The sequence below is a fragment of the Aureococcus anophagefferens genome (genome assembly GCF_000186865.1).
Source record: "Aureococcus anophagefferens unplaced genomic scaffold AURANscaffold_6, whole genome shotgun sequence".
Lineage (NCBI taxonomy): Eukaryota > Pelagophyceae > Pelagomonadales > Pelagomonadaceae > Aureococcus > Aureococcus anophagefferens.
In genome coordinates, this window is record NW_008705566.1 from 2,052,204 (window position 1) to 2,065,040 (window position 12,837).

The 12,837-nt window shown below is 73.1% G+C and overlaps 3 protein-coding genes across 3 annotated transcripts in view; 1 reads left to right on the forward strand and 2 right to left on the reverse strand.

Moving 5' to 3' along the window:
* AURANDRAFT_63227 (hypothetical protein) overlaps positions 1 to 4,019 on the reverse strand; it is a gene marked incomplete at both ends in the record, with an annotated part of 8,013 nt that extends 3,994 nt beyond the window's left edge. Inside the window, one exon of the mRNA XM_009037514.1 lies at positions 498 to 4,019. Within this exon, the coding sequence (XP_009035762.1) occupies positions 498 to 4,019 (3,522 nt within the window). The remainder of the gene's footprint in view (positions 1 to 497) is intronic.
* Positions 4,020 to 4,132: 113 nt separating this feature from the next.
* AURANDRAFT_23943 (hypothetical protein) lies at positions 4,133 to 5,095 on the forward strand (the record flags this gene model as incomplete). Its single annotated transcript, XM_009037372.1, has 1 exon — positions 4,133 to 5,095. One exon carries the CDS (start codon positions 4,133 to 4,135, stop codon positions 5,093 to 5,095), a length of 963 nt encoding a protein of 320 aa, XP_009035620.1.
* Positions 5,096 to 6,224: 1,129 nt separating this feature from the next.
* Positions 6,225 to 11,709, reverse strand: AURANDRAFT_63229 (hypothetical protein; the record flags this gene model as incomplete). Its single annotated transcript, XM_009037513.1, has 5 exons — positions 6,225 to 6,257; positions 7,853 to 8,215; positions 8,728 to 9,436; positions 10,143 to 10,684; positions 10,885 to 11,709. The coding sequence occupies 5 exons, from the start codon at positions 11,707 to 11,709 to the stop codon at positions 6,225 to 6,227; spliced, it is 2,472 nt and encodes an 823-aa protein (XP_009035761.1).
* Positions 11,710 to 12,837: the final 1,128 nt, after the last annotated feature.

The window sequence follows — 12,837 nt, forward strand, 5'->3', positions numbered from 1 at the left end:
CCGCGGCGCCCGCGGGCGAGGGCAAGGACGCGGACAAGTCGCCGGCCATGTTCACCTTCGGCAGCGGCAAGAACCTCGAGCCGCCGCCGGCGCCCATCGAGCCCGAGGAGAAGGCGCCCATGATCCTCGAGCTCGTCATCGAGCAGCACCGCGCCAAGCTCGCCGCGGCCGTCGACGCGGCCTTCGCCGACGCCGCCAAGACGCCCGACGACCCCGCGAACCTCACCAAGGCCAAGCAGAAGGTCGACGCCATCGTCAAGAAGACGGGCGAGACCATCAAGCAGCTCTTCTACGCGGAGCGCGCGATCCTCGACTGGCAGGCCCACGGCTTCATGCAGGAGAAGGGCGAGGAGAAGGACTAGGGAGCGCCGGAGGACGCCACTAAGCACGCGCCGAGATCGACGCCGCTACTACGAACGCGCCGAGATCGACGCCGCGAGGCCCGGGGCCGCGTCGACGGCGCCGACGGCCAGCCCTCCGCGGTCGTCGTCGGCGACCGCGGACGCGTTGGCCGCCGCCGCCCGCGACCGCGGGCAGTGGCGCCGGTAGAGCGCGACGTCGTCGGCGTAGTAGGACTCGACGAAGCGCCGGAGCGCGGGCAGGTGGCGGTCGCCGTCCGGGCCGAGGACCTTGGAGTGGTCGCTCGGGTTCTTCCGCGGGAGCTCCGGGCAGTGGCCGTCGCCGCAGTAGGGCCGGAGGATGTCGCCGAACTCGTCGCCGAGGCTGTCGTAGCAGAGGAAGTCGATGTTCGCCTCGTGGCCGTCGACCCACCAGGTCAGGGGCCGGAAGACGCAGTGCGTCGCGTTCGACGCCGTCGCGTCGAAGAACTCGCAGTGGCCGTTGAGGCCCGGGACGTCGTCCAGGATCTCGCCGATGCGCTTGCCCAGGAGGTAGTGGTGGCACCGGTTGCCCAGCAGACGCTCCATGCGGGCCTCGCCGCCCTGCTGCTTGTAGGCGAGCGCGGAGACGAAGCGGTCCACGGGGTCCCGGAGGACGACGTGGCACGGCCGCGTCGACCCGTCGCAGCGGCCGTCGTGGCCGAGCACGTAGATGTCGTCGACGGCGTCGAGCGCGGCGGCGATGGCCCGGCCCGCGGTCTTGCCCGGGTGCATGAAGAGGCGCAGGGCCGTGACCTTGAGCTTCGTGCGGCCGCAGGGGCGCGCGCCGCAGATCATCCGCAGGCTCTCCGCGAGGTGCGACGCCGTGACGGGCAGCCCCGCGGCCACGGCCTGGGACGCGAAGGACTCGACGACCTCCGCCGGGTCCTCCCAGGGCCGGCACGTCGCGCTGCCGACGCCCCGGACCTCGACGCCCACCGTCGCGGGCAGCGCGCCGCACCAGCCGGGCCGCTTCTCGCAGACGGAGAGCGTGAGCTCCGCGAGGTCCCGCTCCGTCGGCGGCGCGCCCGCGTCGCTCGCGGAGAGGGCCAGCCGCTTGATCTCGTTGTGGGGCTCGGCCCAGGGGTCCACGGTGACGCCCCTCCCGTCGGGCAGCGCGAGGCGCACCGCCGGCGCGACGGGCCGCCCGCAGTCGCGCCGCGCGCAGAACCAGGCCATCATGCTGTCGATGGACCGGTCCATGTCCCGGCGCGACGCGTTGTAGCCGACGCGCGCGGACCGCCGCAGGAATTTCTCGACGCAGGCCGCGGGCTCCCAGAGCGGCGGGCACTCGCACGCGCCCACGGTGTCGTTGAACGCGGACCAGACGTCCAAACTCAGCAGCTTCTCGTGGCCCCCGCCGCACGCGCCGGGCCGCGACGCGCAGAGGTCGTCGAGCGCGACGTTCGCCGCCGCCGCCGCCTCGTCGTCGTCGAACCCCTCCGTCCGGAGGTGCTCCAGGAACCGGAGCGCCGCGACCTCGGGCGGCTCCGCGTAGGAGCTCTCGACGCGCGCGGTCACGTTGCCGCGCCGCAGCGCGACGTCGGCGTAGAGGTCGCCGTGGAGCCGCTGGCGCTGGCACTTGCGCCGCCGGCAGTACCACGCGAGCATCTCCGACGCCTTGCCCCGGGGCACCGCGTGGCCCCGGACCGCCGCGGACCGCGCGAAGCGCTCGACGGCGTCCGCGGGCTCGTCCCAGGCCTCCACCGTGACGCTCCCGAGGGGCGGCACGGCGAGGGTCAACGGCGGCGCCAGGGGGAAGGCGCCGCAGGCCCGGCGGGCGCAGAGGCGGCCGTAGACGTCCGCGAGCCAGGCCCGGTCGACGCGGCGGCCGCGCGCGACGAGCGCGCGCGCGACGCGCTGGAGCGCGTCCGCCGGGTCCATGAAGGCGTGGATCGTCACGTTCTCCTCGAGGACGCCCTCCACGGTCACGGGCTCGGCGAGCGGCCGGCCCGGCGCGCGGCCCGGAGCGACGAGCGCGTAGGCCCGGGCCATCTCCTTCGCCCGGAAGACGTCGTGGCCCGCGTCGCGCGCGGCCGCCGCGAAGGTCTCGATGGCGTCGGCGGCGTCGACGTCGTCGGGGATCGTCAGGGTGCCGACGCGGCCGACCCGGAGCGCGGCGCCCGCGGCGTCGTCGTCCGTCGGCGGGAGGCTCGGCCCGGACGCGACGGGCAGCGCGTGGCCCCGGGGCGTCACCGCGAACGCGTCGCCGGCGGGCCAGTGGGTCGCGCCGGTCTCGTTCTCGAGGAAGGTGAGGTAGAGGAACTTGAGCGTCTCGGCGATGACCGACGGCGGCATGTCGTCGACGAGGCGCCGCGGCGACTCGGCCGCGGGGTCGGCCTCCGCGTCGCCCAGGGCCGCGAAGGCGCCCCGCGTCGCCGCGCCCTTCTCGAAGTGCGCGAAGAGGTCCCAGGCCCGGGCCGCGTAGGCCGCGTCGCCCGTCGCGCGCCGCAGGAAGAAGAGCGACTTCGCCGTCGCCGCGGCGTGCGCGAGGTCGCCGCCGCGGTCCGCGCGGCTCGCCGCGCCGAGGCGGTCGTCGCGCCAGCCGCTCCGCGCCGGCGCGACGCCCGACGGCATGTCCGTCGCCGCCCGGACGCAGGTCTCGATCAGCGCGTCCGCGAGGGGCCGCGACACGGGCCAGCGCCGCGGCGTCCGCGCGAGGAGCCCCGGGAACGCGCAGCCCCGCCCGTCGAAGTCGGTCGTCAGCGTCTCGTTGGCGACGAGGTCGCCGAGGAAGAGCGCGCCGTCGACGCCCTGGACGAGGTGCGCCGCGTAGGCGTCCGCGGCCCGGAGCCACGCGGCCTCGGCGCGCGCGGCCGCGGCGTCGCCCGGCGGGCCGGCCGCCGCGACGGCCGCGAGCGCCTCCTCGGGGCCCCGGCCCGGGGCCACGAGGGTCAGGTTCGCCGCGAGGAAGGACCCGGCGGTCACGGAGACGCGGTCCGACGCCAGCGCGTCGCCCCGGAGCCGGCCCCGGAAGCCGAGGACCGCGGCGAGGTGGTCGTCCGCCGCGTCCCGGAAGCGCCGGCCGCCGGTCACGCGCGCGAGCTCGCGCAGCTCCGCGAGGCCCGCGACGGCGTCGAGCGTCGTCCCGACGCCGAGGTCGCCCGGCGGGGCCGCGACGCCGAGTTTCGCGCTCCAGAGCCGGCCGACGGGCGCGCCGCCGCCGGACGCCGCCCACGCGGGCAGGAGCCGGTCGCCGAGCTGGCGCGCCGCCCGCAGGAGGCGCACGTCGCCCGTCGCGGCGAAGGCGCTGAGCAGGCCGCCGAGCACGCGGCCGCTCGCCTCGCCGACGTCGACGCGCGCGTCGTACGAGCCGAAGCCGCCGGGCCGGGCCGACTCGGCCGCGACCCACGCCGCGGCCGCCTCGAGGTCGTCGTCGAGGCGCGCGGCCCAGAGCGCGTCGAGCGACGCGACGAGCGTCACGCCCAGCGTCCCGGACGCGTAGCGGTCGCGCCCGCTCTGCGACAGCGGCGCGAGGACGTCGGCGCCCCAGGCCTCGGCGCGGTAGCGCGCGAAGGCCGACGCGATGGACGCGCGCACGCGTTGAGCTGCGTCGGACGCGCCGAGCGGCGGCTGCGTCGGCCGCGCCGCGCGCGCGGCGCACAGCAGCGCCAGCGTCGCCGCCGACCAAAAGGCTGCCATACTAGTATCGCGCGTCCAGCGGACGCAGGGCTGCCTGGCATTGATATTTGCATCTTGGCATCAAACAAGTTCTACCACAGCGGCACGCTCTTCTCTCGCAGAATATGGCAACAATGCTGCTCGCCCGCTCCATCCGGCGCTCGTCCCTCGCGTCGGCCCGCTACGCGTCGACGCTCGTCGTCGCGGACTGCGACGCCACCGGCGTCACGGCGGCGACCCTGAGCGCCATGACGGCGTCGGGCGCCCTGGGCCCGTCGGCGAGCGTGCTCGTCTACGGCGCCTCGGGCGACGCCGCGGCCGCCGCGGGGACCATGAGCGGCGCCGACGCCGTCTTCCACTTCGAGGGCACGCCGAGCGCCAAGTCCGTCGCCGCCTTCGTCAAGGACAAGGGCTTCACGCACGTCGTCGCGCCGGTCGGCAACAAGATGAAGGACTTCGTGCCGCGCGTCGCGGCCGCGCTCGGCGTGTCGCCGGTGACGGAGGTCGTCGAGGTCCTCGGCGAGGACGCCTTCGTGCGCCCCATGTACGCGGGCAACGCCCTCGCCACGGTCAGGGCCGGCGGCGACGTCAAGGTGCTGACCGTCCGCGCGACGGCGTTCGACAAGTGCGACGCCGGCGGGTCCGCGGCCGTGGAGCCCGCGGCCCTCGCCGACGCCGGCGACGAGGCCGCGGCCTTCGTCTCCGCGTCGTCCGGCGGCGGCGACCGGCCGGACCTCACGGCCGCGCGCGTCGTCATCGCCGGCGGCCGCGGCATGAAGAGCGGCGAGAACTTCGGCATGCTCGAGACCCTCGCGGACAAGCTCGGCGGCGCCGTCGGCGCGTCGCGCGCCGCCGTCGACGCGGGCATGGTGCCCAACGAGCTCCAGGTGGGCCAGACGGGCAAGGTCGTCGCGCCCGAGCTCTACGTCGCCGTCGGCATCTCCGGCGCGATCCAGCACCTCTCCGGCATGAAGGACTCGAAGACCATCGTCGCCATCAACAAGGACGCCGAGGCGCCCATCTTCCAGGTCGCGGACTACGGCCTCGTCGAGGACCTCTTCAAGGCCGTCCCCGAGCTCGAGGAGAAGGTCGCGTAGGCCGCCGCGCGCTCGGCCGCGCTCGAGCCGCGGCCGCGGCGAAAGACCCCGCGCCGCGCCCCCCCCCCCCCCCCCTGGTTAATCATCCACCGGCCCTGGCCGGTCGTGGGAGCTCGACGAGGCGCCCGGATGACCTGTCCAGCTCTCGGCCGGCTCGGACGGCGCGCTGCCGGCGGGTCCAGATTGCGGTCAAAACCGACGACCTCGACGCCGCCGCCCGTCGTCGCCGTCGCGCCGTTGATCGTCCCGTCGAGGCTGTTGTCGCCGTCGTCGGCGGCCGTCCCGTCGTCGAAGGAGTAGTGCGCGACCGCTACCACCACGACGACATCCTGGCGCAGATACCGCCGAACGTGTGGCGTGTGCCCGTCTCCCAGATCTCTGAATCAGATATGAAGACGTCGTCGACCGGGCCGGCAGCGGGCTCCAACAGGTGGGCCAAGAACCCCTTCGCTCGCTCAATAAGCAGCACTGCGATCAATCGCAAACGCCTGCAGAAGAAGAAGAAGGCGAATACCGCGCCCGCGGCTCCGGCCGCCCGCTGGGTGCCCCCGCCCGCGACCGAGTCGTCGCCGACGTTCGTCCAGATCGCGTCGTGGTTCTTCTTGTTCGCGTTTCTCGTGGACACCGCGGTGCGCACGTACGCGCCGGCGGCCGCGCCGGAGCCGGAACCGGAGAAGAAGTCTTTGCCGAAGCTCGCCATCGCCGCGGGCGCCGTCGCTATCCCGCTCGCGGCGCCGCACGTCGGCACCGCGCTCGCGATGGGCGCCGCCGCCGTCAGCAAAATCGTTCCGGCGGCGCCCGCCGCGGCCTCGTTCGCGAAGGCGCTCGTTCCGGCGGCGGCGCCCGTCGTCGCGGCCTCGCGCGTCGCGCCCGTGGCGATCATCCTCAAGGTCTGGCGGGCGCTCCGCGGCGTCGTGGGCTTCGCCGCGGTCGCGTAGGCGCCGCCGCCATCCCCCCCAAGTCCAGGGCGGCGCGGTCCGTGAGGCGGCGCGCGCCCTCGCTCGAGGTAAAAGTTGCGCCGCGGATTTTAGGCCGCCAGTACGGCTAGAGAGCGAAAGGCGAGGAGAGTATACCCAAGACCTTGGTTGGAGGGCTGCGGTGCGGACGACTTTATGAAGTCTAGCTGACCTCAGCAACCGAACTTCAGATGTCGATTTCGTCCCTGCATGGGACTTGGGGACTCGCGCGCGCCCCGGGGAGGCGCCCGGGGCGGTCGCGAGGGCGAGCGCGACGCCGAGAGTGCGGCGAAGCCGACGATTCCGCGCACGAACCGCCATATGCTGAGGATGATGGCCACCGGGCCGCGGCGCGCGGCCGTGAAGATGGGCGCGATGGATCGGATGGGAACGACTTCTTTGCTCATCATGAGCGCCGAACCCACGGCGCGAGCCGTGCCGACGTGCGGAGAAGCTAAGGCCCCCGCGGCGCCCGCGGCGATGGCGAGTTTCCGGAGCGGAATCTTCTTCGGCGCGGCCGCCGGCGCGACCGCCGGCGCGGCCGCCGGCGCGGCCGACGGCACGAGCCAGATCAAAGTCTGACTCACGAGGACCGCGAGGAGGAAGAGCGACGCCGCGGCGCGGGCGAGCGTCGGCGACGATTCGGTCGCGGGCTCGTAATCGACCGGCTCCTCGTCGTCGCCGTGTTCCGTGAAAGCCGGCGACGACCGAGTCCGGGCGTCTTCGAGCACTAACCGCCGAACCATGGGCGTCTGATGTGCGAGGCGCTTCATCAGAGATGACGGAGCTCCGCACGAATGATACCTGCGCAGGCGTCGAGAGGATCGCGCCGGCCGGGCCACGGAAGCGGAGCCTGCGCGGCCGTCGGTCGCGCGGCCCGCCGTCGGCGCGCGCGCGTCGGCGCCCCCGCGGAGCGAGCGACGAGCGCGCCCGGCTCGTCCAAATGAGAGCCGCGTCGGCGTCGACGCGGCCGAGCGCGCGCTGCGGACCGGCGGCCGGGTTCGGCGCGGCGCCGCGCGAGAAATCCTGCCTTCAGTCCTTGTCCCCGGATTGAGAAGGCCGACGCCCACGTCCAGTGCTTTGCGCCGTTTGCGTGAGCCTCGGAGAGCTCGTTGCCTTTCTGTCTGCAAACGTTGCGAGCCAGGAAACTAAGTGCCCGGAGCGAGGCCGAGCGGCGTGGGTGATGCCTCGCCACAACAGGAGGATTCTCACGAGGTGGACGTCGGCGACAGGGAAAGCCACGGGAAGGCACGACTAGGGCGGGGAGGTACGGGAGCACGACGAAGAGGGCGCGACCTTCAAGAGAGCACGTCGACACTGTGCGGCTACCGCTCGTAGGCGACGCCGACTTTAGGTCCCGCCGGTGCCGCGGGCCGCGCGGGCGTAGGCCGCGGGCCCGCTTCGCGGCCGCGTCCTCGCCGTAGTCGGGCCGCGGGATCGACGACGGAGCGGGGGCGGCCCTCGATCTTGATCCGCGTGACCCCCCACTCGCGGTAGAGCCGCTGCTTCTGGATCGACTTCGCGTGGTCGAAGCTCAGCTTTGCCTCAGGTCCTCGCGTGGAGGCATCCTCCGAAGGCCTCCGCCGAGCTACAGTCACGAGTTTCAGGCACCCCCTCGAGAGCGCTCTCATACCTGGCGCTGCAAAGAGGGGCTTACGTCTTCACTTCGCGGATGGGGCTTGGGACTTGTCTTGGGACTTGGGGACTCGCGCGCGCCCCGGGGAAGCGTCCGGGGCAGTCGCGAGGGCGAGCACGACGCCTACTAAGCGAGTGCGGCGGCGCCGACGACGACGCCGCGCACGAACTGCCAGATCTTGACGAGGATGGCCACCGGGCCCACGTGCGCGGCCGCGACGGCGGGCGCGAAGGGAACGACGGCCATCGCGTAGGCCGTGCCGACGTGCGGAGCCGCAAACGCGACGACGGCGCCCGCGGCGGCGAGCTTCGGGAGCGGATTCTTCGGCGCGGCCGCCGGCGCGGCCGCCGGCGCGGCGGCCGACGGCGCGAGCCAGATCAAAGTTTGACTCACGAGCACCGCGAGGACCAACAGCGACGCTGCGGCGCGGGCGAGCGTCGGAGACGCCTCGGTCGAGGGCTCGCGGGCGCCCGGCGCCGCGGGCGCGGGCGCGGGCTGGGCCTTCGTCTTCTTCGTCGCGTTCTTCTTCTGCGACGAGCGCTTGCGAGTGTTCATCGAGTTCGAAACGTCCTTCAAGGGCTTCTTGCCGCCGGTCGAGGACCGCGTCCTGGGCGCCATTGGCGATTTCAGAGACCAAACGTTTCTACACCAGCTTGCGCGCGTCCGCGCGTGGGACGCGTTGCCTTGACGCGTCTCTAAACGTAGGGGGCTCGGGAGGAACCGCGGGGACGCGTTGCCGCACTCTGCAGATCTGAGAGACAGTTTTTGTGAAAACTGGTTCAACGCGAGTCACATGCACGAGCGTTGCGTAGGTGCAGGCTTGACGCAGGAACTTGCGCAGGAGACATAACAAGGAAGCTCAGTCTCCCGGAGGCCTACTCGATGTTGCACGGCCTCGTGCACCCTTCACGCAGGAACGTGCGCAGGCGACATAACAAGCAAGCTCAGCCTCCCGAAGGCCTACTCGATGCGAGCCTGCGGCGCTGCCCCCACCCGCTCGAGGTATATGCACGCGCTTAGTTGGCACGCCGGATTCAGACGGCGGCGACGGGGAGGCGGTTCGCCTCGGCGAGGGGCGGGCCCTTGGCGGGGGCGGCCTTGCCGCGGCGCTGCTTCTTGCGCTCGTGGTCGACGAGCATCTGGAGGCCGTCGACGCAGAGCCCCGCGATGTCCGGCGAGGGGCAGTGGAAGAGCGTCGCGTCGCGCTCGCCGGCGCCGACGATGATGAACGACCGCGCGGAGAGCTCGTCGCCGAGCTCGTGCGGGATCGGCGCGCCGGTCACGGCGAGGACGGCCGCGAGCGGGATCGACGTCGCCGCGCCGCCGTCCAGCGACCACTCCACCGACCGCTCGTCGTCCGCGAGGCCCAGCGTCGCGGCGACGACGGCGGCGCCCGCCGGCGCGCGCTGCGCCGTCGACGGCCGCACGACGAGGCGCACGCCCGCGCCGAGCATCGCCCGGAACTCGCCGAGGAAGACCTTCTCCGACTCGGCGACCTCGGCGGCGCGGGACGCGCGCAGGCGCTCCGCCTCGCGCGCGGCGTCGGCGACGGGCGCCGTCCACGCGCGCGGCGCGGGCTCGTCGACGGCGAGCTCGGCCTCGAGCGTCCGGTCGTCGGGCACGGGCGCGACGCAGTCCTCCGGGTCCAGGTGGTGCACGGCGGGCCGGTCCGCGTCCCAGTCGTCGTCCCACTCGGGCAGCTCGCTCCCGCAGGCGCAGACCGCCAGCGTCGCCGGCGCACAGACGACGCTGTCCGACGAGTGTGTGGCGCCCATGGCTGTGCGAGCGGCGCGCGCGAGGATCAGCGGCACGACGACGAGCTCCGCGTGGTCGACGACAAATTGCATATATAGTGCGAGCTCTGGAGTGAGGTGCGCCGCGGCGTCAAGCGCGCGCGGTGTCGAGCACGCGCGCGCCGCGGGTGGTCGAACGGCGTGAGCACGCGCGCGCCGCGGGTGGTCGAACGGCGTGAGCGGAGCGCGAGGCACGCGTGCGCCGCGGGTGGTCGAACGGCGTGAGCACGCGCGCGCCGCGGGTGGTCGAACGGCGTGAGCGGAGCGCGAGGCACGCGTGCGCCGCGGGTGGTCGAACGGCGTGAGCGGAGGCGCGCGGTGACAGGCGCGCGGTACGGTCTCCGCGCGCCGCGGCGGGACCACACTGGCAACCGTGGCTGAGCTCGCCAATCAGAAGAGAGTCCGGTTCCCCCGTGGGTCTCGGCTAGGCCCGGGCTAGCAGTAAGCGACTCCAGGCCAGAAGACCCAAGGCAGGCGCGTAGGAAGTCGCATAGGCGGGGTGCGTCGCCTAATGCGCTAGAGAGAGAGAAGACGCGTGCAGCAGGGCTGCTCGTCGCCACACGCCCCTGCTCCTCGACGCTGCAGAGCGAGACGCAAGCGCACCGCTGTGACGGCTCCACACCGGGCACGTCGACGGTCTTCGCCCTCGAGCTCCAACTTACGCGAACGCCGCGCGGCAGAGCGCGCGGCCGACCGCGAGCGCGCACGCGAGCGCGGCCGCCTGCGCGCACCGCTCCCGGCGCTTCGCGACGCGGAGCGCGTGGAACGAGTTGTCCTCGTTCTGGATCGCGCGGAGCAGCGGCGGCGAGAAGAGCCGGGGAAACGCCTTGCTCAGCTTCGCGTCGAGCAACAACGGCGCGAGGAACCGCGCCGTGCCGAGCGGCCCGCGGCCGTCGAAGCCCCGCGAGATGCGCACGAGCGCGCGCGCGTCTTCGGCGCGCCGCTCCGAGAAGAGGGCCGCGGCGCCCGCGGCGTCCGGCGCGTCGTCGAGGCAGTCGTCGAGGATCGCGACGTCCTCGAGCGCGGAGTTCGCGCCCTGGCCAAAGTAGGGCTTCACGGCCTTGATGGCGTCGCCGAGCACGACGACGGGGCCCGCGTGGACGGGGCCCTCGACGAGCTGGAACGACGGCAGGCGGCTCTCGTCGCGCGCCGCGAAGCGCCCGAGCTCCGCGTCGTCCGCGAAGGGAAGGAGCGCCGGGGCGACCTGGGCAGCAAAAGAGTGATTCAACGTCGCTTCAACGTGAGTGTTCCGCGCGCGCGCGTTCCGGAAATAGCGCCGACGCTTCGAGACCGTTCCGAGAGATGATCGCTCGTCCAAAAATCAGCCGAAACGAGTGGACAACGACCGAGATATGAGCCTTTGAAGTTGGGAATTTCGCTCTCTTTTGCTGCCCTGGGGGCGACGTCGTCGAAGAACGCGCGCGCGTCGTCCGCCGTCTCGAGGGCCGCCAGGCGGCGCGACACGGGGCTGTCCGGCTTGAAGAGCAGCACGGCGACCATCTCGCCCTCCAGCGTCGGCAGCGCGTCCATGCCGAGGCCCGCGGACGCGTTGCGGAAGCCCCAGTTCAAGTCCGTCGGCGTGCCGGGCACCCGGGACGGATGCAGCGGGATCGTCCGGTAGCGCCGCTCGTTCCTGTTCTCGAAGCGCACGCACCTCGTCGTCGAGCCCGGCGCGCCCTCGAGCGCCGCGCGAACGTGGGAGTTGACGCCGTCGGCGCCGACCACGAGGTCCCAGGTCCTTTCGCGCGGCGGGTCGAGCGCCAGCGTCGGCCGGTCGCCGAGGCCCACGCCGTCGCAGGCGACGCCGAAGTGGACGGCGACGCGCTCGTAGTCGCCGACGGCCTCGAGGAGGCACGCCTGCAGCCGATCCCGCTGCATGACGCGCGTCACGTACGACTTCTCGGCGCCGGGCTCGCCGGGCGGCGTGAGCCGCGTCTCCGTGAGATTGCCGTCGGCGCCGATGCTCAGGCGCCCGCGCACGGACGCCGCGCGCGCGTCGACGCGATCCATGACGCCGAAGCGCCGCAGCGCCTTCTGGCCGCGGCCGTTGAGGCCGAGCTGATAGCTCCGCTCGCCCGCGCCCCAGCACGCGTCGCTCGACGCCGGCGGCGCGGCGCCGCGCTCGAAGACGTCGACGGCCCAGCCGCGCCGCGCGAGCGCGATGGCGCTGAGCAGGCCCGCCGGGCCGCCGCCGACGACGGCGGCGGTCCTGTGCTCCCGGGCGGCCATCGCGACGCTGCGCCGCAGCGGTCGCACGCTGCTGCGCGGCGCGAAGGCGCGCGGCGACAATGCGCTGCGCGGCGGTGCGAAGGCGACGGCGCGCGGCGACAATGCGCACGCAACGATCAGAATCGACCGCATGGCTGCGCGGCGACGGCGGCGGCCGTGGCGCTCTCCACAAGAGCGCTCGAGATCGTCCGCCACCGCTCGCGCCGTCTCACGCCGCGCGTCGCGACGATGCCTCGCCGACCCCCCGTCGCAAAATCGCGGGTCGTCGGCGACGACCCGAATTACGCGCCGGCGGTGGTCGCCCCGCCCGTCCAAGGCGTCGTCGTCGGCCACGTCTCGGAGATGCCTCCCGGCGCCGTCCACAACCCCGTGAACACGCAGCAGCCGCTCCCCCAGGGACAAGTCGTGGCCGTCGTGTCGTCCGTGCCCATGATCTACGCGCCAATACAAGTTACGGTCCAAGCGACCGCGCCGCAGCGCTGGCCGTTTCCGATGCAGTGCTCGATCTGCTTCTCGTGCTCCGAGGACCCGGGGCTCTGCTGCTACGCGACGCTCTGCACGTCGTGCCTCAACGCGGAGCTCGCGGAACACATCGGCGCGCGGGCGGCGTCCCCCCTCGTTTTTCGATTCGCGCGCGATCTCGACGGAAAACTCGCGGCGGAAAACTCGCGGCGCCCGCGTCGAGGGGCAGTCGCGCGCGTGTCGCGCCGCCTCCGCTCATGCACACGCGTCGCAGGCGCCCGGGGCATGTTCGGGTCGCGGACCTGCTGCGACCAGTGGTGGAACACGTGCCTCGCGGCGTTCTTCGTCGAGACGCTCGGCAACTGCTGCTTCTTCGGCACGGGCTTCATCTGCGGGCCCTGGATCTGGTCCGGCTGGTACGCGATGACGCGCGACGCCATCAAGAACTCGTACCGCCTCCCGAACGACGAGCTCTGCGGGAGCCGCGGGTCGATCATGTCGTTCCTCCCCTGGTACATGTGCCTCCTCATGTGCCACCCCTGCGCCGTCTACCAGGAGGCCTACTACGTCAAGCACGCCCTCAAGCGCGACTACACCTGCTGCTGCTACGCGAACTTCTTCCGGGGCCCGATCAAAGACGAGGAAGTGGACGGCGTCCGCGCGGTC